General features: G+C 42.8%; 1 protein-coding gene across 1 annotated transcript in view; it reads left to right on the forward strand.

Moving 5' to 3' along the window:
* Positions 1-11,224: 11,224 nt before the first annotated feature.
* Positions 11,225-25,297, forward strand: part of Rassf3 (Ras association domain family member 3) — a 73,987-nt gene continuing 59,914 nt past the window's right edge. The window contains exon 1 of the mRNA XM_069988027.1: positions 11,225-11,529. Coding sequence (XP_069844128.1) covers positions 11,419-11,529 — 111 coding nt within the window. The 5' untranslated portion in view covers positions 11,225-11,418. The remainder of the gene's footprint in view (positions 11,530-25,297) is intronic.

Consider the following 25,297-nt stretch of genomic DNA (forward strand, 5'->3'; position numbering starts at 1 on the left):
CTTAGAGCTACCCTCTGCAGTCCAAAACCTCCTTCTCCACCCTTGGTTAAGTTGTAGCTCAGCATGGGGAATATCCACCACTTTGGGCCTCCAGTATTATAAAGTGGAGCTGTAACAACCCCTTTTCTTCTTAAGGCCACCTCTGACAAGTTTAACTAATACGGCCCCATCCACTAAAGCAGGAGGGTGGAAGGAATATTTTATTTCTTTTCTACCTCTGCAGGCTCTATCACATAGGGAGTGTAGTGGGGGAAGAAAGTTGTTTGTTTTTGACAGCAGCTATCAACGATTAGCAAAGTTCAAGAACATGGGATTGGATTTCCCAACATGTACCCAGCACCCACCCGCTGCACTGTACTGGGCTTTGCTGCACCACAGGAAGTTACACAAGCTGTAGTCATAGCTTGTTTGTCTGCTCTTTTCCATGGAGTTACGACACAGCCCCATATACTCTGGCCTCCCCTACTGCCCCCCTTGACATTGTCCTTCTTGTCATGCCCTGACTCTAGTAGGATCCAAATCTCCTTAGCCTCTCTTTCAAGACTTCAGCCTTTACCTATCTGGTCAATGTTTTTCTCTCTTTTGATTCTTTTCTTTTCTCTCCCTTCCTCTCTTCTTCCCTCTCTCCCGCCCTCCCTCCTTCTCTTCCTTCTCTCTTTCCTCTCTTTCTTTTTGTGCCAGTACTGGGGCTTGAACTTAGGGCCAGGGTGCTGTCCCTTGGCTTTTTTTTTCTCTCAAGACTAGCATTCAACCATTTTGAGCCACAGTGCCATTTCTGGTTTTCTGGTGGTTAATTGGAGATAAGAGTCTTACAGACTTTCCTGCCTGGGCTGGCTTTGAACCGTGATCTTCAGATCTCAGCTTCTTGAGTAGCTAGGATTATAGAAGAAAGTCACCAGTACCAGCTCTCCTTCTCTTCTTATTTCCCCCTCACCCATGCTAGAATGCCACCCAGGCCTTGGCTTGTCCAAACCAAGTGATCTGCTACTGACCTGTCTCTAGTCCTCCTTTCCTTTGATATAGACAATTTATGCAGCCCTCTTTAAGTTTTAAACTGCATGTATACAAATTCTACAACCATCATTATATGCCTATTATGAAGAAGGATCTATTTTTAAAAAAACCAATAAGCAAACAAACAAAAAAAATGAACCAAAAAACTCAGCTTGCCTAAAGCTGCTGTCAGAAGACACAGATGGCAAAGTCAGGATTAGTGGGTTCTGTGTGAAAGTAACATTTATTGAGACACAGTCATCAGATACACACCTTATGTCTGTGATAAAGCTTCTATATTTAGCCACAGCACATGTTCCACGTCTCCCTCCATCTCCCAGCCCCTTGAGATGAGTTTAAATCACCACCTAAATTGTCAGAATATGTGTCTTTCTTCTTCCTAGGTTATAACAGGATCCTTTCAGATACCACTGGCAAGTGGATGGCAACTCCTCTCACCGAGGACAACATTCACATGCCAGACCCAGCTTTGCTGGTTAGAGGCCTGGCTGGGACAACTATCCCAAAGCAAAAGTTTTCCTTATCTGCATCCAGTATATTCAATAGAAGGGCCAGAGAGCTAACAACACTTAGCAGATGCATAGAAATGGGAAGAGCTGAAATTAATTGGAAGAATGAATTAAAAGAAATATTGGAAAGCTAGGTATGGTGGTTCACACCTGTAATCCCAGCACTTGGAAAGCTGAGGTAGGATGACTGTAAATTCATGGCCAGCTTCGGCTATCTAGGCGCACGTGCTTATAAACAATTTTTTAAAAAAATCAATAGATATTGGTACCTTCAATGTCCTGACCAATTGAATAATAATAATAATATTTCTCTTATTTTTAAAACTCTGAGAATCTAGCTAGGCACTTGTGGCTCAGCCAATGAGCTAGCCACTAAGGAGACTGGAATCTGATGATCATGTTTCAAAGACAGTCCAGGAAGGAAAGCCCATGATGCTATCTGCAATTAATCACTCGATTTTAACAAAGATGAAAATGGAGCTGCGGCTTAAGTGGTAGAATGCTAGCTTTGAGCAAAATGGCTCAGGAACAGTGCCTAGCTCCTGAGTGCCAGCCGCAGGACCCACACAAAAACCAAAAAAGCCCCACATTAACTGCTTTAGTCCTTCCTTCCCCAGGGTTTCTTTTATTGGGCATGAATAAGCTATTACTTTTCTAAGTGCAAACAAAATTTGTTTACCCAGTAAAATCCTTAACTATTTGAGGAACAACCCTTCCAATTAAGTTTTATTTATTTATTTATTTATTGGGTCCGGTCGTGGGGCCTGAACTCTGGGCCTGGGCGCTGTCCCTCAGCTCTTCAGCTCAAGGCTAGCGCTCTACCACTTGAGCCACAGTGCCACTTCCAGCTTTTTTCTTTTTACTTATGTGGTGCTGAGGAATCTAACCCAGGGCCTCATGCATGCAAGGCAAGTGCTCTAACACTAAGCCACCTTCCCAGCCCCTTTCTTTAGCTTTCTATGGAAAAACAAAATTAGATATAGAAATGCTTGTTTTCCTCCTTTATTCACACCATTGCAACCTGTTAAAATGGGCCACTTCCAACACTCTGTTTTGTTTGTCTTTTAAAGGAGATACGTAATTACCATTTGAGAGTTGCTATTACTGTCAAAGCTTTCTGGGTCTGATAGAAAAAGTGACATGATTTAGTGTTATAAAAATCATGGAATTGCTGGGAAGGTGGCTCAGTGGTAGAGCGCTTGCCTTGCAAGCATGAGGCCCTGGTTCGATTCCTCAGCACCACATAAGCAAAAAGAAAAAAGCTGGAAGTGGCACTGTGTCTCAAGTGGTAGAGCACTAGCCTTGAGCTGAAGAGCTGATGGACAGCGCCCAGGCCCAGAGTTCAGGCCCCATGACCGGACTCCCCCCCCCCCAAAAAAAAATCATGGAATTTTAAAAAAATTGTTAGCTGTGAGGCTTGAACTCAGGGCCTGGGTGCTGTCCCTGAGCTTCTTTGTGCTCAAGACTAGTAGTCTACCAACTTGAACCACAGCACTGCTTTTGGTTTTTGAGTGGTTAATTGCAGATAAGAGTCTCACAGGGACATTTTTGCCTGGGCTGGCTTAGAACCATGATCCTCAGATCTCAGCCTCCTGAGTAGCTAGGATAACAGACGTGAACCACTGGAGCCCAGCTATAATCAAAGAGCTTTTTTTTTAAAAAAAAAAATGAGATAGGTGTTTTCCCTCAGCCAGTTCTTATCACTGTACAGCCAGTTCTTATCACTGTAAGAGATGAAACCTGCTGAAATGTACTGGAACCTCAGTCTCAAACCATGGGGCTCATTTTTAAATACTCACACCAGACAGTGTCCTGCATTGAAATATTTCAGCTCAGGTCAAGGTTATCTTGAGCGGAAAATCTAGCAATGGGCTAGACCATTTCTTTTCCTAATCCAGATTAATAGGAGGCACAATTTTTTTGGGGGGTTCTGAAGATGTACTTCAATGTAGAAATATTCCCCTTATACGTAACTGTATTTGCAAATCATGTGAATTGAGCTTGTATTGTGTGCCAGGCACAATATTCTACATGCCTTGTTTCATTTAATTCCTCTAAGAATCCTACAAGATAAGTTCTACTATTCCCCCCAGTTTCTAGAAAGAACTGAGGTTTAGACAGGTTAGGTAATTTACTCTGGCTCACAAAGTCTTAGCCTGCATTTGAACACAAGCAGTCTGATTTCTGAGCTCTCCTACTTAATTACCAAACATACTACCTTTCAGTTTTTGTATTGCTTATATTTGTCACTGTCATGAACAAAATGCAAGTTACTAGGCAGATAGTCAAAGCCATAGGACTGATCAAACAGAAGAGACACTGAACCCAGACATGCTACATGCATCCCAACACATGGGAGTAACCAGGACAACAGGTCAATGCTGGCTAAGAAAAATAATGTCTCATGTAATAAGACTTAATCAAGGTAGCTTTGAATTTGGTTAATTCAAAGACTCACAAATTGCTGGGCACCTAGCTACTCAAGTGGCTGAGATCTGGATTCAAGCTCAAAGCTAGTGTGGTCAGGAAAGTCCATGAGATTCTTATCTACAATTAACCAGCAAAAAGCCAGAAGTAGATGTGTGGCTCAAGTGGTAGAGTGCTAGAGTTGAGTGAAAAAGCTAAAGGACAGTGCTCAGGTCCTGGGTTGAAGCCCCAGTACTAGCACAAAACCAAAACAAACCAGGGCTGGGAAGGTGGCTCAGTGGTAGAGTGCTTGCCTTGCATGCATGAGGCCCTGGGTTCGATTTCTCAGCACCACATAAGCAGAAAAAAAAAGCCGGAAGTGGCGCTGTGGTTCAAGTGGTAGAGCGCTAGCCTTGAGCTGAAGAGCTGAGGGACAGCGCCCAGGCCCAGAGTTCAGGCCCCACGACCGGACCAAACAAAAAACAAAGACTCATGAAGGATGCTTGACTTGTTCATCCCTGCCAAATTCACAGTATCAGTTTTGTCCTTGATACAGTTCTAAAATTCCTAGGTGCCACACTCAGGCATTCAGAGTCTAATGGAAGAAAAGACAGGTGTTTTTTGTTTGTTTTGTTTTTGGTGTGGAGAAGGTCATTTTTCAAGGCTAGGAAACTTTCCCCTAAAGCTTTCCCTAAAGCCCTTCAGTTAATTTTCTCCTCTGTTTAGTGTCTCAGGGGTTGGCTCTGGAGATTTGCCTATACCTAAAGCATCCCTAAGGGGCAATTCCACCACTACAGCTGTCTCTGAGCAGTAGGCCCCACCCCTAAGCTGGGGATGGATGGATCTCTTACCCAGGGGCAGATTCTTAGACTAAAGCCATTGTTTAGTTTACAGGGGAGAAATGGGATGTGAATACTGAGTGTGCACCAAGGGTAACCAGTTGGGTAATGAAGACTAATATTTGTTCAGCCCTGCCTGCTCTCTGCCCAGAGCTTTACATGATTTCTGTTACTAAATCCTCACAGTTAACAAGAGAAAGTAAAACAGAGGTATTGCTGTTCCCCTTTGATGGATGATAAGCCTGTGTCATAGATTAGCTAATTAAATTATTAAGAGTCACACAATCCTTGAGACTCCATCTCACTGCAGAATCTGAGTGTGATAGTGTGGTATCTTTCATCCCAGCTACAACAGGAATCCTAAAACAGGAGGATTGTGGTCCTGGTATGCACCCAGGCAGCAAGTGAGACCTTATTGCAAAATAACCAGTACAAAAAAGAGCGGAAGCATGACTAAGTGATAGAACATTTGCCTAGCAAACATGAGGCCATGGATTCAGACTCTAGTACCACAAAAACAAGAAAGGTTACACAAGAATAAATAACAGGTTGTCATTCACACACGTCTGTCAGACCCACAAGTCATTACTTTTCCCCTCAACTAGAATATCAAGGTAATAATTGTCTGTCAAGGTGACCTTTAGGATAAATACCCCTGATAATTTGTCTTAGTACTTGGCATACTTAAGAATATTACCAGGCTGGGAAGGTGGCTCAGTGGTAGAGTGCTTGCTTTGCATGCATAAGGCCCTGGGTCCGATTCCTCAGCACCACATAAGCAGAAAAAACTGGAACTGGTGCTGTAGCTCAAATGGTAGGGGACTGGCCTTGAGCTATATAGAGCTGAGGGACAGTGCCCAGCCCCAGAGTTCAGGCCCCACGACTGACAATAAAAAAAAAAGAATATTGCCCATAGTTGTTTTACACATAAATGATCATATGCACACTATTTCATAATCTGCTTTACAAAATGTCTGTTGGTCTTATGAGTGAAATATGGATCTTGTTGCTTCATTCACTTGAGTTTTCATTATATATAGGATTAAGATACATTTTCTGAAACTTGCTGACTGGTCTAACATTTTATATATACATATATATATATATTTATATATACATATTATTATCTTTAAGTAGTTGTACAAAGAAGTTCCCATTCTACAAAACAATACATGAGTACAAGGTGTCTGACAACATTGTCACCCATTGCTCCTAACCCATCCATCCCTTCTCTCGCTTTTCTCTGAAAAGTATTTCTGACACAGATCTACAGGGCTAGCTCCTTCAGCTCCTACACATATTTGCTCCAATGTAATCTTTTTGGCGAAACTTTCAGTAACTACTTTATATCAAACACTGTATCAGCTCTTCATGATAGATATTTTTTTCTCTGTCTCCTACAACTCCAATACACACACACACACACACACACACACACACACACACAATTTTTTTTTCCCCTGATACAACAGAGCTTGAACTCAGGGCCTGGGCCCTGTCCCTTACCTCTTTTGCTCTAACCTGAAACTTGAGCCACAACTCCATTTCTAGTGTTTGCTGGTTAATTGTGGGGATAAGTCTCTCAGATTTGTCTTCCAGGAATGGCTTTGAACCAAGATATTCAGATCTCAGTCTCCTGAGTAGCTAGGATTATAGGCATGAGCCACTGGCACCTGGCTAACACCTACTAAAATATAAACCCCATTATAACAAAACATTTTTTAGTGGGGCACCAGTGGCTCACACCTCTATTGCTAGCTACTCAGGAGGCTGAGATCTGAGGATCACAGTTCGAAGCCCGCCTGGGCAGGAAAGTCGGTGAGACTTATCTCCAATTAACTACAGAAAAAGTCAGAAGTGTCACTGTGGCTCAAGTGGTAGAGTGCTAGCTTTGAGCAAGTAGGAGCTCGAGGACAGCACCCAAACCCAGAGTTCAAGCCCCAGGACCAGAAAAAAAAAAAGTCTGTTTTGTGCACTGAGATATCCTTTATGTTAAGACCAGTCAGTATCTGGCAGACAGCATGTTAATATTGCATAAATGTATAAATGTAACATATTTGTTGACTGTGTGAATGCTTTAATGCATGAGTGACTACGTTTTTTATGGGTTTTTTTTCTTTTTTTTTGGTGACTTCTTACTATGTCACCCAGGCTGGGCTTTGAACTCAAGATTATCGTCTTAGTCTCTTTAGTAACTAGGATTACAGGTATTCACTATGGTATCCAGTTCTGGAATTTTCCCTTTATGGACTACTTGCCCTGTCTTTTGCTTATTTTTCTATTAAAGATGCTCAATGTTCTGGTCGATTTCATAGCTTTTTGTATTTTAAGTATATCAACTCTGTGTCATTCATGTTGGAAATTTGCTTCCTAGTCCTTTCTTTGCTTCAATGTGTGTGTGTGTATGTGTTAAAAGTACTTACAGGCATTTTTTTTTGGTGATGCATTACCTTTATCAGGACAAGTTGACAAAGGAATATTTTTATTTTAAAATGTTTTTAGTCTAAGGATGGGTTATGTCTAAAGTTTTTTCTTTTCTTTTTTTATGGTGTTGGAACTCAGGGCCTAGAACATGCTAGACAAGCTATCACTAAGCTGTACTCTTCACTCCCTCCATTTTTTTTTTTTTTTTGTCGGCCGTGGGGCTTGAACTCTGGGCCTGGGCGCTGTCCCTCAGCTCTTCAGCTCAAGGCGAGCGCTCTACCACTTGAGCTACAGCGCCACTTCCGGTTTTCTGGTGGTTTATTGGAGATAGGAGTCTCACGGTCTCTCCTGCCCGGGCTGGCTTTGAACCGCGATCCTCAGATCTCAGCCTCCTGAGTAGCTAGGATTACAGGCGTGAGCCACCAGCGCCCGGCGACTCCCTCCATTTTTTATATTTGTTTCTATTACTTGTCAACTTAGATATATAGTACTTAAGAAATCTGAATATGAGCCAAACTTTTTAATCGATAATCACATTGAGGAAATGATTTCTTTCTCAATTGTTTGAGCAAGCCAGGTTAAAACTTTTATCTGGGGATGTAGCTCAGTGGTAGGATGCTTGTGGAGTTATTTTGATCCCTGGCACATCAATTTTTAAAAATGCTATATATATATATATATATATATATATGATATAGATACTTGTCTATGTGATATGTGTATGGGAGCTGGTGTCTCACTCCTGTAATTCTGTTCAGGAGCCTAAGATCTGAGGACTAAGGACTGATGTTTGAAGCTAAACTGGGCAGGAAAATCCACGAGACTCTTATCTCCAATTAACCAGCAAAAAGCCAGAAGTGGAGCTAGGACTCAAGTGGTAGAGCACCAGTCTTGGGTGATAAACAATAAGGGATAACATCCAGGCCCTGAGTTCAAGCCCTGGTAATGGCACAATACATACAAAATTGTAATAAAGCCTCAGCTTTTCATTAGTCTAAAGGAAATGATCAGCTGTGCAGAGTAATTAAAATGATAAATGTTTGTGTGTTTACAACATTTACCAACAGTTTACTAAGTTTTCGATATATGTAACATAGAAATAAGAGCTTATAACTGGGTGCCAGTGGCTCATGCCTATAATCCTAGCTACTCAGGAGGCTGAGATCTGAGGATTGCAGTTCAAAGCTAGCCTGAGCAGGAAAGTCCATGAGATTCTTATCTCCAATTAACCACTCAGATAACCAGAAGTGACGCAGTAGCTCAAGAGGTAGAGCACTAGCCTTGAGCTGAAGAGCTGAGGGACAGTGCCCAGGCCCAAATTTCAAGCCCTGTGAACGACCAAAAAAAAAAAAAAAAGAGCTTACTAGACTATAATTCTAAATCAAGTGGCTCTTGTGGACAATTTTTGGTGACAGACTCCATTTCTAAAATCAATTTTGTGTTTAACAATAGCTCCTTTCAAAACTGAACTAAATGTCTAGTTGTTTAAGACAGTGGTTTGAATTTCCACAAATGCTAATTTCACAAGTCAAATTTTAGGCCCATGCTTTTATTAAAATGCTGTAAGAGAAATATAGAAATTTGATTATTATGCTTCTTTTAGGAAGTAGAATGTCAATCCTACTTCCCACCACTTAAAAGTAGTGCCTCTACTTCATTATTTCCTGTTGTTTTTGGTGCTAGGGATCAGACTCAGGGTGCTCTACCATTGAATTACAGTCCTGACCCTTCCTAATCATCCTTTTTTTCCCTAATCATCTTTTTTATAATGACTGATCTGATGATGTGCTGACAAGTACCAAAATTAGAACTCAAAAATAATATGAAAAATTATTCTTAGGATGTGGTGGAAACACTTCAAATATATTTTTCCATTTCATATTTTTCCTCTAAGAATTCAAAATAATTTATTTTGGCTGAGCTGACTATAAAAAACAAGTTCTTTAGATTCTTTTACCTACACATTCATAGATTGGCATATTGAATAAGGATTGTGTTAATGAAACCTAATCTCTTTTCAATAAAGAAATAATAGAAGTAGGAAACATTTTTTACCTTTGTAATTGAACTATTCCCATACAAGCCACTGACAGGGATCAGGTTGGCCTGAGTGGAACAATGGAGACAGAATTCCTGGTTTCTAATCATTCAGTAGCTCTGTGGTTGGGATAAGCCTTTACTACAGCATATATAAAATAGGCTGGAACTGTAAGGCCCTGCTGGAGTTGTGAGTCATATTTTGCAAGCTAGATGTGTGTGTAAGCCTGAAGGAAGGCAGAGCCGGTTTGCCCCAATTCTTGTGTGTGTGTGTGTGTGTGTGTGTGTGTGTGTGTGTGTGTGTGTGTGTGTGTGTGTGTGTGTGTGTGTATGTGTGTGTGTTTTAGGCAAAGTTTTGCTATATAGCCCAGGCTGGCCTCCAAGTTATGATCCTCTTAGCTCCCATATATGTGCTGTGATTGCAGGTGTACAGCACCACCTTGGGTTTACACATGAGTTAATTCTTTGCTTTTCCAGTCATCTTTGGTCCAGCTCTTCCTCCCACTATTTTGCAAATGAGCGTGGCTGACTGCCAATGGAGCAATGAGCCCAGAAGCCCAGATTTATAGGAAGACCTTTGGAGCAGCCCAGAGTAGTCCCAGCCTTGTCTTTTATTGCTACTCTCAGCTGCTGCTCTATGCATAAATCTGGCACAAAATAGTACTACCTACTTTGTAGAGTTGTTTTGAGGAAAACAACTTTAGGAGTTAAAACTTTCTCTTTTTTTAACCCTCTCTCACCCTTCTCCTCCCCCAATGAAATGTGTGCTGAATCTAGCATACCACAGTAGAGCTGAAACTTTCAGTCTGCTTTCAATCAATCAATACCTGTGAAAGGAATTACTAGGATTTAAATCAACCCAGTCACAGCAAGGTGCAAAAAGTGGTTTGAAGGAAAAAATGACATTTTAAAAGAGGATAAGCTGACTGGAATAATTCTAGAAAAATGAGAACTTTTTATTTTTATTTATTTTTTGTCAGTCCTGGGGCCTGACTCTGGGGCTGGGCACTGTCCCTCAGCTTTTCAGCTCAAGGCCAGCCCTCTACCATTTGAGCTACAGCACCAGCTCCAGTTTTTTTTTCTGCTTATGTGGTGCTGAGGAATCGAACCCAGGGCTTCATGCATGCAAGGCAAGCACTCTATCACTGAACTACCTTCCCAGCCCCCAACTTTTTTTTTTTTTATGTGAGGAGGCAGAATTCCCTGATTCCTTATCCCCTACCATTTCACCACCCCTGAAAGTGATCTTGAGCAGCTAGCTGACAGTAGAAGGGAACATTTATAAATCAGATTTAAGTTAATTAGTACTCTATTGTCCTGGGACTTTGAAACTAGCCCACTCTCCCCTGTATCAAATGGCCTCTAAAATCATAACCACCTTGGTCAGAATCTTTCAGGAATGAGCTTTCTCTAGAAAGAAGGATCTAATACAGGACCTCAAACTAATGACCAGAAAGGATGTTTTCGTTTGAATAAGAAACTCAATCCAGTTGTTACTCCTCCCCCCTGTTCCTGCCCCTTATCTCTACTATCAGAGGGGCGAGCTGCTGGGGCCCAGCAGAAATTGTTGCTACAGGGCGTACACGGGCCTGGGGGTTGCCAGGGCTCCGTCCTACAATACCCCTGCTCCCGCCCTCCCCCAAACTTTAGCTAGTGCAGGCGAGTAGGGGGAAGAGAGGGAGGGTGGTCAAGTCGCGCAGGAATCTGCCATTTCCAGGAGGCTGGGAGGACACACGCAGCTCCGGCGTGCACAGTCATCCATCGACCGAACTTCCCGGGTTCTGCAGAACTGCAGCCGGGAGCGCTCACCTGCGGCCACGTGGGAGGAGCCGGAACCCGGCCAGGAGGGGCGTGGCCTCTGCAGCCGGACGGGGCGTGGCTGTAAAGCACGAGGGCGTGGTCTCGGGAGCCTTAAGGGGCGTGACCACAGGGTACGGGGTGTGGCCTCGGGAGCCGGGCGGGGGTGTGGTTGCCGGCGCACCGGGGCCGCGCAGCGTCTGGGAGCCGGGCGGGGAAACTTCGGGAGGAGCCGGGACGGCGGGTTGAGCGGCGGCCGCAGCTGCAGCAGGACGGCCCGCGGGCGGCTCGGGGCCGCTCGCCGGGAACCTCGCGGGGCGGCCGGGCGTCGCACCCCGTGCCTGTCTGGCTGCGCCCCGGGAAGGCCGCCGGCGCGCGACGGCACCAGCAGCATGAGCAGCGGCTACAGCAGCCTGGAGGAGGACGCCGAGGACTTCTTCTTCACCGCCAGGACCTCCTTCTTCAGGAGAGCGCCCCAGGGCAAGCCCCGCGCCGGCCAGCAAGTGAGTGGGCGGCGCGCCCTCGCTCCCGGGGTCCGGGTCCCTGGCTCCACGTGTCCGTGCGCGGCGCGCTGGGGATGCTCGCGGGGACAGCGGTGGCCGGGAAGGGGCTGCTTCTGCGCCTTGGGGTCGCGGGAACGAGCTCGGAGCCTGTTCCTGTGGACGCGGGGCGCCCGGGGCCAGGGAAGGCGGAGAACGGCGGAGGAAGCGCGGGGAGGCGGAGGGCCCGCCGCCGCCGCCGCCTTCGCCTTGCGCGCCAGATGGCCTCCGCGGCTTCGCCCGGGGGCTCCAGCGGCTGGGAGCAGTTCCGAGAGCCAGGCGGCGTCCCAGGGCCACTGTCCCTGCGCCCCCCGCCCCCCCCCCCCCATCGCGTCCCTGCGGGGTCAGCGGTCCCCGCGCCCGCCCTCCCTGCGAGGACGCGGCCGTGTCTGGAGGGGCCGTGTGAGAGTCGGGGTGACCTGACACCCCGCCTTCCCCTCCACCCTGCTCCGGGCACGCTGGCGGGGGAGGGGGACGGAGGTCCACGCGGGCCCCGATCGTAGTCACAGCTCACGGAAAGTACATAAGAGATCAATCTAGGTGGCCAGACCGAAGATCGTGGGTTCCCTGCAAAGCCGGCGGGTTTTGCCCACAGGCTCCCGAGGTTCGGGAGGTGACTAGCGGCCAGGGCCGAGCTTTAGGTCGGTTTCTTCCTTTTTTGGAGGAAGCATGCCGTGGGAAGCATGACTGGGGGGAAGATGGGGAGGGAACGTGTGCCAGTTTCCAGATCGTGAGTAGCCTTTTTTTTTTTTTTTTTTAAACTTGAGAAGCCTTCCAAACGGGGCACTCTGGGCCGGACCTCTGAGGTTTGAACCCACGGCCTGCGAGCCGTACCCGGGAGCCCGGCCAAGCCGGCCAAGCTCACAGCAGATGAGGGAGAGCTGTACTGGAACAAACTTGTTGCTCTTCAAACGCTGCAGGCGCTCACCAAACGTTTCTATCAGACAGTGCTGGAGGCTAGAAGTAGACAAACCGTTCAAGAAGGGATGATGAGGGTTTTTTTTTTGGGGGGGGGAGACAGGGGGTCCGGTGAAGGGTGATGGGGAGAGAATCTGTCTAGGGTATCCTTGCCAAACCTTTTAAGCTTTCTAAGATTTGGAAGCTCTAGTCTTTTCCAGCCTCTTGAATTGCCAAAGGAGAGGGAGAGGATCGTTAACGGACAGGGGAGAAGTCAAGTTTCATTACTCTTAGGTTTTACCTGGGAATGAAGTTCTGGGGCGGTGGTTGGCCCGTGCTCAATGTTTCTCAGACTTCAAGGTTGTACTCGAGTGATCTCTAATTAGTAGGGTGTACACTAATGGGGTGAATGGGAAGACAGATGACCTCCACACCCAATTCCTGGTGCGAGGACTTTACACCTTGCTTTTGTCTGTCTTACTAGGCCTCCCTTCTCTGTCCATTTTGCATTTTCTCAACACAAGTTTCTCTTCCCATTTGAAACGGGGAAAATAGCTTGTGGTGCTAGTTTGAAATCTGTTTCAGAGCTGCCTTGTAATTTCCAGAAACTGGCTAACATTTGGATTTTCTGGGTGTGAGATTCTCTTTCAGGAGAGCCAGAATAGCAGATAGGAATTTTATGAGGGCTTTAAAGGTCAAGACAGTCTTCCTAGACTTAGATACAAGTAGTGGTTTTGTGTTAATTTAGGTAATAGTCACACACACACACACACAAAATCAACATTTATATGCCTTTTGAAGTTGGTGCTGCAATCAGGACAGTTAGCAGTAGTTTCTGACTTGAAACCTAAATGTATACTTTCTGCTTGTACATTTCCCCTTCCAGCAATTACACATTGCAGGTGTTGAGTTTAACTTACTGGGAATATCTGCCAGGTGAAAAAGGGTTCTAAAATCTGAATATTGGTTTGGGTTTGGTTTATTTAAAGAATTGAATGAAACTTCTAAGTTCCTGATAAGCTTTGTGAATAAGGAAGTAAAACTTATAAAGCAAAGTGTTCTAAAAAACATTTTTTTAAGGTAAGGTCAGATAAGCCTTCATTTATTGGGCTTATGATTGTAGGAATAAGGTAAACACTTCTGCTATATAGTGTGATAGAAACTCACCTTTTCTCTAGAAAGCCTGAAGGATTGGGTTTGTGATATGACCTATAATAGTAATAATAGTAATTTTTTTTTTGATGCTGTACCACCTGGTGGAAAAGCTAGGAAAATGTGGTTTTTAGAACCCCTGAAAATATCTAGAGAAAGCAAGACATTTATGTTGAATCAGGATAGAGATGAAGAATGTTCCTGGAAGTGAGAAATTTTCATTCTTACCAGGAAAGAGGACCTTCCCTATCTTCCTTTTATCCCTAATTGTAATAAAAAAAACAAAAGCAAGAAAATGGTATAATTTTCTTTCTTATTTTTGTACTCTGTTCTCTCTTTCTCTCTCTCTTTCTCTCTCTCTTTCTCTCTCTCTCTCTTTCTCTCTCTCTCTCTCTCTCTCTCTCTCTCTCTCTCTCTCTCTCTCTCTCTCAAAAAGCAGAGATTAAAGGACTAAAACCAGTGTGTAGGACAGAAGGAAATCAGCACTCAGCCTTCTTTTTTTTTTGGGGTCCGGTCATGGGGCCTGAACTCTGGGCCTGGGCGCCGTCCTTCAGCTCTTCAGCTCAAGGCTAGCGCTCTACCACTTGAACCACAGCGCCACTTCCGGCTTTTTTTCTTTTTGCTTATGTGGTGCTGAGGAGTGGAACCCAGGGCCTCAGGCATGAAAGGCAAGCTCTCTACCACTGAGCCACCTTCCCAGCCCAAGCACTCAGCCTTCTTGAGGCAAAGTGTTATATATTATTGGTCTGTTCTTGAGGTCTGAACAGTGCCTGACTGACAGTTGTTGCTCAGTGAATACTGTGTTGAATGAATTGTTTTCCTAGCAAGATAATAATCAGATCTTTATAATTTTCAAACATATCTTGTCTCAGATTCTCTCCCCCCCTTTCCCTCTCTCTCTTTTTCTCCTTCTCACCCCTCCCCCACCCCTCTATGTCTGTCCCTCTCTCCTTCCAGAGCTCAATGAGAGGTGGTTCTGTGTCTTAAGGGCTCACATTTTGATAACCAAGACAGCTGGAATTGGGGTTATCTGACTTAAATTCTACTTCCTTTTTTGTTACTTCTTGGCATTTTAAAATTCTACTTATCCTTGCAGATATGAATGCCCTTAAAGTAGAAGTTTCTTAAAATGTCAGTTCTAGCTTGCACATATTGTTATTACAATGCTCATAATTCATGTGTCTGGATTCACTGTTTCAAAGGACCCACCTAATCATGGTTTTAAGCAGAACCCAAACACCGACAGTTCTGTAATTTTCCACTTGCCTTTTCTGTTTTCTCAACAAAGTAAAATGACCTCTAAATACAGGACACATTTCTATTTGCCTGCATAGCCTAAAACTATTAGTATAATTTGAGAGCATGTCTTATCTCTCAGCTCAAACAATCTCCTCTTCTCCTAAGCCTTTCATAGTTAATAGGAATAAGAACACTGCTTTTGATTTAGTGGTAGTCTAGAAATTTCAAGAAACTTGAAATTATGTTCTGAATCACCCACACTTTTTCAAAAGTTAAAAACACTAAAGAAGTGTTTAATAAGGCAGGCTGTGACACTCCATATAACAACCTTGTTTGTCATTTGGGATTTCTCCTTATTATTGTTGCATAGTTTTGTGGCCTTTTATTTGGTTGTTTTATTGCCAGAATCCACACTAATGAGTTGCAGTCTCTTATTAGTGTTTCTACCAGAGGTTTGGAAGTAGATCATTGGGGTGTGAATGAAGAATAGCAGTTTACAATGTTTGAGGTATCTTGGCCATAATTGCTATTGGTATACATGTAAATACTTCTGCAGTCCCTTTGATTGGTGCAAGGTGCTGCTTTGCACATCTTGCCTGCATGACTGATCTATTCTGTTCTTACACTCTTAATCCATTGGAATTTTGTGTTTGTGTGAACAGGAGACTCAGAGTCATATTCCTTTAAACAGAATTTCAAAGGGAAACGACACTCTTCTTCCAGCCTCCTCTGTGAGCAATATGCTCTATTATGTTTCTTCCTCTGGCTAACTTGCAAGATTCGGAATTATTTGGAAAGCAGTAACACAAAACATTTACAGAAAGAAAGGCTAAAAATATCCAATAATGCAGTATTCTTTTTAGACTTCCTTTGGCAGTCAGTGCCTGTCATACTATGAACATTCTTTTTCTGTTTCCTGGTAGGGTCTGATCACCAGCTCTGAGTCCCTTGCTTTTCCCCACCTCCCCTACATAAGTAACCCCTTTTAGATATAAAGGCAAAAGCCCCTGTGGAGGCTTTTGACTCCTAATTTATTGGCCTCAGGCCATCAGCTAGTGATAGGGTCTCTCTGCAGTCAGGATAGTAAAAAAATGGTAGTGTATATGGTAGATCCATGCAGAGGCTCTTATATGATGTATGAGACTAAGGCAGACTGCTGTGCCCTTGATCCTGCAAAGAGCTGAATACACTGCCGAGTAAGCGAGCACGAAACTCGTACTCTAATGCCTTAAGCACAATACTTATCATAAGATTCAGATGACTTCACTGGCTGATGGAATGGTTCTTCTGTACCTTTTTTATTTTCTCCCCGATCCTGGGGCCTAGGTGCTGTCCCTGTGCCTCTTTGTGCTCAAGCCTAAGCACTCTACCACTTGAGCCATAGGGCCCTTCCAGCTTTTTCTGAGTAGTTTATTGGAGATAAGAGTTTCACAGACTTTATTGCCCGGGCTGGCTTTGAACTGCAGTCCTCAGATCTCAGCTTTCTGAGTAGCTAGGATTACAGGTGTGAGCCACTGGGACTTGGCTTGTTTTTTGTGTTTTCTATTCCTTTTCTTAGGAAAAAAAGATGACGTATTACTTTGTTTTGTTTAATGGAGACAAGAAGTACCACGGTCAGCTAGCACATAAATGCCTTGAATGAATGAAATCCCTGTCCATTTGGGATGGATGTTCAGTAGTTAGTACTGTTATTTTTCCTTTACACACAAAAGTACCTTCCTCCTATACAGTCTCGGAATTAGTTCATAAGCCTTTACAAAAACCCACAGGTGATAGTCACCTAAAATTGGATGATATGAATGATGCTATTACTATCTAGACACACTCTCTTTTATTTGCCTCTACATTTTTTTTTCTTGTTGGTCGTGGGGCTTGAGCTCTGGGCCTGGGTGTTGTCCCTGAGCTCTTCAAGCTCAAGGTGAGCATTCTACCATGTGATCCACAGTCGGTTTTCTGATGGCTTATTGGAGATAAGAGTCTCACAGACTTTCATGCTTGAGCTGGCTTTGAGCCTTGATCCTCAGATCTCAGCCTCCTGAGTAGCTAGGATTACAGGCATATTTGCCCCCACATTTTAAGAAAGATCATTCATTCATTCATTTGTTCATTCAGTGAATGATTTATTGAGGGTCTACTATGTTCCAAACACTGTCCGAGGCTCTGGCAACAGAGTAATGAACAACATGAAGTCCTTACCTTTAGTAATATTTTTGTGTGTGTGCGCCAATCCTAGGGCTTAAACTCAGAGCCTGGGTTCTGTCCCTGAGCTCTTTTGCCCAAGGTTAGTACAGGTCTGCATCCAGCTTTTCTTTTCTTTCTTTCTTTTTTTTTTTTTTTGGGGGGGGGGGGTGCTTAATTGGAGCTAAGAATCTCAAGTATTTTCCTGCTCAGGCCTGCTTTGAACCAATCCTCAAATCTCAGCCTCCTGAGTAGCTAGGATTGCAGGTGTGAGCCACCAGGAATCAGTTTAGTTACATATATACATACTATATATTCAAAGCTTACAAAATGGACAGATTTAAAATCTTGCTTTGATTTTACTTGAAAGAGTTTGTTTTGTAGCCAGCTGCCAGTGGCTCAGGCTAATCCTAGTGGGTAATCCTACCTACTCAGGAGGCTGAAGTCTGAGGATCACAGTTTGAAGCCAGTCCAGGCAGGAAAGGTCATGAGATTCTTATCTCAACTTTACCACCAAAAAGCCAAAAGTTCAAGCCTCAGGACTGGTACCAAAAAAAACCCCACCCAAAACAAAAAACAAAAAACAAAAACTGGCTCCTTTGGTGTAACCAAGGAAACTTTGAAGTTTCTGATCATGTTCAGTCACACACCTGTAGTGTATAGTAGAGCTGTGTGTCTCCGTAGAGGGGAATGTTGCTGGGAAAGTTTATAAACTTTTTTTGGTTTATTTTCAGCATTCTAATTAGTGCTAGTTTGGCTGTCAGTGACTAGTCAAATGGCTTTGGTTTACTTGCTGATTGATTTATTTTTCAGTGCTGTGGCAGAACTTGGCTTTGGCATGCTTGGCAAGCACTGTACACTGAGCTACGCTCCCAGCCCTAGAGAAAAGAGCATCAGAGCTTATAATATGTGACTAAAATTAGTAATACAGCTTTGAGCTAACTGACTAAAGTCTATGAACCAGGTACAGGTGGCTCAAGCCTATAATCTTAGCTACTCAGGAGGCTAAGATTTGAGGATCACGGTACAAAACCGGAAACTTCCAGTTTTCTGCTGGTAGAACATTCACATTGAGTAAAAGAGCTCAGGGATAGCACCCAGGCTCTGAGTTTAAGCACCACAACCACCACCACCAACAAAAAGCCTATGGTTCTCAGTATAGCATCTTTACAATAAAATAAAATTAAAATAAAAAAGTCTACGGTTCAACAAAGTAGCTTTGGGCCACGTATAGATACAGAGCCCTAGAAATGTGGACAGTCCAAACCGAGATGTGCCCCTAAAGATAAAATACACACCAGCTCTCGAAGACCTAACTATGAAAGAAAGAATATAAAAAGATATACACAATAATTGAAAAACGCTGATTATATGTTGAAATGATACTATTCTGCATTATGATAGCTTATATTAAGTTACCTTTTTTACTTTTCAAAATGTAAAATTCTCCATGTGGCTTGCATTGTATTCCTGTTGGACAATGTTGAGTGCTACAACAAAGTTGCTTTACCTTACCAGAGATTTGAACTTCATGGTGTAGGTAGCCATAAGATGGATGCATGGGGTGAGGGCCAGCCAGGCCTCCTAGAAAAGTTTCTCTTTGAGAAGGGAAACTTGTTCTTTTCTCTTAGCAATAGTTTCTTCTTGGCTTATCTTAGGTCATACATTCCAGCATTTGGAGGTTGTGAAACTTTTGTGGGGGGAACTTCTTTCTTTTTTTAACATGTGAGCTAATAGGCTAAAAGTGTCCTAATGGCCTTCTAAATGCAAGTCTGCTTTTGGTTTACAGAGAGAATAGGGCTTATTATTTTTTAGAGTCTTAAAACAGCAAGCTTCAATATGTATTTTATGGACTGTAATTGCTAACTGATGCTACAAGATTCAGCCAGCTAAGAATAATTTACTAATTATATATTGTAGTATTCAGTTCTTTTTCCAGATGCTAAACAAAGTGAGATAATTAGAGTCTTGAAGAAAAAGGATAAATTTGGGAATTGGAGGCCAGAAGAATAGATTTTTTTTTTTCCTCCAGTCTTGGGGCTTGGACTCAGAGCCTAGGCACTGTCCCTAAGCTTTTTGCTGAAGGCTAGTACTCTACCACTTGAGCCACAGTGCCACTTCTGGCCTTTTCTGTTTATGTGGTACTGAGGAATCAAACCCAGGGCTTTATACATGCTAAATAAGTACTCTACTACTAAGCCACATTCCCATCCACTCCCCCCCCCTCTTTTTTAGAAAATCTTGAACTTAAAGAGAGTTGAAAATGTAATCAGCAAAGTGTTCCCTAGAAGCTATTGGAGGAGTGCATATATGTGTATATGTGTGTGTAAAATTGTGAGCATAGTTCTTTGAATTCATCATCCAAGTGTTCACAATGTGCTAGGGATTCCATGGTGAACAAAATATTGAAATGTGTCTTAGACTCAGTGACTAGTCTTTGCAGATTATCCAGTTTGGATACTCCCATGAGTAAATCATAGGGTACTGTGTCTGTGTTTTTGTGATTATCTTAGTGTAGTTAACACAGTAACCTCAATGTTTATTCATGTTCTAAAGTACATCAGGATTTCCTTTCTTGTTAAGGTTGAGTGAGGTTGACTGTAGGCGTTTATCATTCTTTGCTTATACATTCATTTGTCGACTGACACTTGGGTGACTTTACTTCTGGCTGCTGTGAACATGGGTGCACAGGTGTCAGTTTGCAACTCTTGAGTCTGCAAATCCTGAAATGATATTGATGGATACCAATTTGTTACTCTGTTTTTTATTTTAATTTTATTTATTTATTTATTTTTGCGGTACCAGGATTTGATATCAGGGCTAGGCAGGTGTTGTACTTCTTGACCTCAGCCTTATTGTTGATGTTTTGTTTGGACAAATTTGAACCCTGTCATTTAAGCCAAGAATTAAAGAATATTATTGCATGACTTCAATTTTCATTTGGATATATACATTATGTTTTATTAAATAGGCATTATTCCCCAGATAGAGGAAAAATTTCCCTCTACTACTGAGCTATATATTCCCAAACCCTAAATTTATTGTTTCTAATGCTATTATAACACTATCATGAACTCTTCCCTTCTCTTTTTTTCCTTTCCTTTTCTTTCTTTCCTTTTTCCCCCCTTTCCCTTTCCTTATTTTTGTTGGTTGTGGGGCTTGAACTCTGGGCCTGAGCACTGTCTCTTGCTCAAGGTGAGCGCTCTGCCACTTGAGCTACAGTGCCACTTCCGGTTTTCTGAGTGTTTTTTGGAGATGAGTTTCATGGACTTTCCTGCCCGGGCTGGCTTTGAACACAATCCTCAGATCTCAGCCTCCTGAGTAGCTAGGATTGCAGGTGTGAGCCACAGGCGCCCGGCCCCTTTCCTTTTTATTCTTTTGATGCTAGTCCTGGGGCTTGAACTTATGACCTGGGCACTGTCCAGAGTTGTTGTTGTTGTTGTTGTTGTTCAATGCTGGTGCTCTACCACTTGAGCCACAGCTTCACTTCCAGCTTTTTTGGTGCTTAGTTGGAGATAAGAATCTGCATGTGTTGGCTTGGAACTGTGATTCCCAGATCTCAGCTTCCTGAGTAGCTAGAATTACAGGTGTGAGCCACTGGTGCCCATCATGAGCTCTTCTTTTTTGGACCATTTTGGGGATTTTCCCCCTAGGTCTCATGCTTAGCAAGCACTCTACACCTTTTGGTGGTAGTTTGCTTTTCAGTTAGGGTTTTATTATGCTTTAGTCTGGAACCAAGATCTTATCCCCAAGTAGGATCCTTCTCAAATAGTTTGGATTACAGGTATGTATCACCACTTCTAGTCTGCTGTGAATACCTTGAGCATAAAACTTTTCCATTGTAACTTGGAAAAAATTATATTAAGTGAAGTAAGCCAGGCCCAAAGAAATATAGGTCCCATGGTTTCCCTTATTTGCAATATCTAGTATATGTATGAGTCAAGCGGAAAAGGTCAGATAATGTGATGTCAGGAAAATGAACCCTTAGATATGTATTTTAATGTTTTTTTCTTTCATGCATGCGCATTTATAAGATTATTTCTTTGTTGCTTTGTATGTCCCTCCCCCACAGTATAACCCCTGCTTTCACTATATTTGATGTCAGTATAACTTGTGGAGGAGATGGGGAAAAACCAGTTGTTTAAGGATACAGGTGGACCTGTTGCAACAATGAGAAGTACAAGTTGTCATGTCCAAAACGAGCTTTACAATGTCGGTGGGGGGGGGGGAGGAGAAGGATTGGGATTGGGGGAGAGGGGGGATGCTGGGAAGGGATGTGAAGGGTAAACAAAGGAGGAGGCTGCAATGCTTGGTAAGAAATGTACGCATTATCCTGCCCATGTAATTGTAACCCCTCTGTACAGTATGTTCACAAATAAAATTAAATTAAATTAAAAAAAACTTTTCCATTGTGGATTACTATTATTATTTAAGGATTTATCCTTACATTTATGTACAAAAGTAGAATTTTACTGACTATGAGTGTGTGCACATTTTTATGGCTTTAGTTGTGCACTGCCAATATATTAGTATCTTTTTAATCTTTTTTTTTTCTTTTGTGCTCTTATTTCCATTGAATGTAGTCAATTAAAGTAGGGAAAAAAATGAAATTATACATGACAGTATGCCTGGAATGCCCAGCACACAGGAAGCTGAGACAAGAGGATCATGAGTTTTGAAGCCTGTCTGGGCTACGTAGTGAGACTGAGATTCTGTGTGTGTGTATCTTCACATACACACATACATAAACACACATACACATATACACACACATTTAATCAATGTTGTTGATTTTCTTTCCTGTAACAATTTACTGTTATTCTATCTTTCAAAGTGACTCTTTCTCAGTGTGAGGGTAATGCACACATGACCTTTGACCATTTGTCCAATAGGCAGGTGGAAATCTTGCAAGGACATTGTGCTTGAGTCTTGTGCATGGAGAAGTTCCTTTTTTTTTTTTTTTTTTGTGGTCAGCTGAACTTCAGGTTATGACTTCAGTTTGTACCAGAGGGATATTACATATTTTGGTATTTTGAAATACTTCAGAATATGTTTCAGGCTGACATCACTGAGACTCAGGGCAAAATACTTATTATTTCTGTAGTTACCACATTGGAAAGACATTAGCAAGGAAGCTGTTCTGAGAAGAGGGAGGATAGGAGTCCTATGTGTCCCTTATTCATCTGTGAAGGGGGGTAGGGCTGTAAGTGCCTTCATATTTGTGACTTTTAAAAAAGTTAGGGCTAGTCTGCCAGCTATCCTGTAGAATTCAGAGGAACCAAAGTTAGCTCACATATAGGTGAAGTATTGAAAAGGAAGGACAAACTAAAAACCTCACCCAGGAAAGAATTATGTTATTTCCTTACAGGCTTTTTGTCCTGCTTAAAAAAATGCAAGAAATTGGCATCTCCATCTGCTTGAAGGCCTGTGGGTACCTCTAGAAAATCATTGCATAGGGGAATGGGAAGGTGGCTCAGTGGTAGAGTGCTTGCCTTGCATGCATGAGGCCCTGGGTTCGATTCCTCAGCACCACATAAGCAGAAAAAAGCCAGAAGTGGTGCTGTGGCTCAAGTGGTAGAGTGCTAGCCTTGAGCTGAAGAGCTGAGGGACAGCACCCAGGCCCAGAGTTCAGGCCCCACGACTGGACCCCACCCCCAAGAAAAAAAGTAAAAGAAAAATAAGACAGAAATTATGCAATGATTTTCTTTTCTTTTCTTTTCTTTTGCCAGTCATGGGCCTTGAACTCTGGGCCTGGGCGCTGTCCCTCAGCTCTTCAGCTCAAGGCTAACGCTCTAACACTTGAGCCAAAGTGCTACTTCCCTCTAACACTTGAGCCAAAGTGCCACTTCCAGCTTTTTTTTTTCTGTTTATGTGGTGCTGAGGAATCGAACCCAGGGCCTCATGCATGCAAGGCAAGTGCTCTACCACTGAGCCACCTTTCCAGCCCCTTTTTTACTGTAATGGTGCTTGAACTCAGGGCCTTGGGCACTGTCTTTTAGCTTTTTTGCTTAAGTCTAATGCTTTACTAGAGCTACACCTCCACGTCTGGCTTTTTGATGGTTCATTAGAAAGAGTTTTACAGGGGCTGGGAAGGTGGGCTCAGTGGTAGAGCGTTTGCCTTGTATGCCTGAGGCCCTGGATTTGATTCCTCAGCACCACATAAGCAAAAAGAAAAAAAAAAGCCAGAAGTGGTGATGTGGCTCAAGTGGTAGAGTGCTAGCCTTGAGCTGAAGAGCTGAGACAGTGCCCAGGCCCAGTATTCAAGCCCCACGACCTGCTCCCCGCCCTCCCCCCCCCAAAAAAAGAGTTTTACAGACTTTTCTGCCCAGACTGACTTTGAATCTCAGTCCTCAGACCTCAGACATGAGCCACTGCTTGCTTAATGTCAAACTCTGGCACCCCGCTTGCTTAATCTCAAACGCTTGGCTTGCCCACATACAATTTTTATTCTTTGAATTTTTTCTTAAAAAAAAAAGATGAGAGGAGTTATATCTGGATTTATGATAGATTATGAGCCCTCTTTAACCCTCATTTTTTTTGGGGGGGGGTCGGTCGTGGGCCTTGAACTGTGGGCTTAGGTGCTGTCTGCGGTGTTCTGCTCAAGGTGAGCACTCTACCGCTTGAACCACAGCACCACTTCCGGTTTTCTAGTGGTTTTATTGGAGATAAGAGTCTCATGGACTTTCCTGCCTGGGCTGGCTTTGAACCTCGATCCTCATATCTCAGCCTCCTGAGTAGCTGCCACTGGCGCCTGGCTCTTTTTTTTTTTTTTGGCTGGTCCTGGTGCTTGAACTCTGGGCTTAGCTCAAAGCTAGCGCTCTACCACTGAGCCACCAGCCACTTCTGGCTTTTTTAGCTTATGTGGTGCTGAGGAATCGAACCCAGGATCTCATACATGCAAGGCAAGAACTCTACCACTGAGCCACCATCCCAGCCCTTTAACCCTCATTTTTTAAAGACAATTTATAGAAGCTGTTTACACTGAAAATGCTTGCTTAGAATTTTATTTTATTTATTTTATTTTTTTGGACACAGTTTTCCTATGTAACTCGGGATGGCCTCAAAATGTGATCCACCAGCCTCAGGCTTAAGAGTGCTATGATTACAGATATGTACTACCAAGCCTGGTTGGGGCATTTTTTTCCTAACGTGGTTATGGAGGTTTACTTGTATATAAGATAGTTCTCAGAGAGCAAAACAAAATAAAACAAAACACCTGTCTTCTTATAGTACATAAGAGAGAAAGTACAATACTAAAATGAACCTTAGTAGAGCATTCAGAATAATGGAAAGTCAGTTTTGTTTTGGTTTTGGACTTTAATTTTGGGTTTATTGATTCAGTCCTGCAGAAAAGCAGGTTTCCTGCATTCAGGAGGTGAACTCTGGAACATGACTACAGAGAGTAATTTTTCAGCTATGGGAAAATGTAAATATTATGTAGATAAAGAAACAATTATACTACTTTTGTCTCTTTCAAGGTCAATTTCTGCTGCAGGCTTGCTTTTCAGTCTTAGCCGTGTTCCTTTAGCAGGAAAGTAGTGCTTTTTTCAAACTACAGAGATCTGTAGTTTGAAAAGTGCTTTCTTGCTCTTCCTGTGACAATTACTGGTCATATGGTAAAGTTAGAATGAAACTGCTATGCTCCTTAGCAACCTTTTCTTTTTTCTTTCTTTCTTTCTTTCTTTTTGTCTCTGATAGAAAAAATTTGTTTTAAAATTGTTCTTTTGTTATTCAAATTATTATTCTTGCCATTTGGTGGAGAGAATTTATAGGTTGTAAAAGGTAAGAGGTACCTTTTACAAAAGGCAAACCTAGTACCCAAACCAGCGAATAACTTCAAATCCCTCCCTTCAAATTAATATTAGGAGGGTTTGTATTGTTTGAGGCAAGGGCTTAAAATTCAGTTAAAATATCAATCAAAGTGACTGGAAGAATGTTTTCCTAATTGATGAATAGACTGACTGCAAGCAGAAGTTAGGTAGGGCTGGCTGTGTTCTTTTGAGCAAGTCAAAGTATGTTTTTAAATCTCAGTCTCCTCATCTGTAAACTAGAGCAGTGTGTGGCAGAATAACAAGCATGACTAAATGTTAACAGTTATTATTTTTAAAAGATCCCATTACAGATGATCATTGGTCTCTTCACTTGAAGACAGTAAGCTGAAGGGAGACGTGACTAAGGTTGAGAGACTTAGAATGAAGTCAGGCAAAGAGTGGAAGATGGCAGGAAATCGTCTCTTAATGAGTAGGAGTCTTAGTATAGTTGTAAA

This window comes from Dipodomys merriami, unplaced genomic scaffold, assembly GCF_024711535.1.
Source record: "Dipodomys merriami isolate MVZ:Mamm:240054 unplaced genomic scaffold, mDipMer1.0.p SCAF_10, whole genome shotgun sequence".
In the NCBI taxonomy this organism is placed as follows: domain Eukaryota; kingdom Metazoa; phylum Chordata; class Mammalia; order Rodentia; family Heteromyidae; genus Dipodomys; species Dipodomys merriami.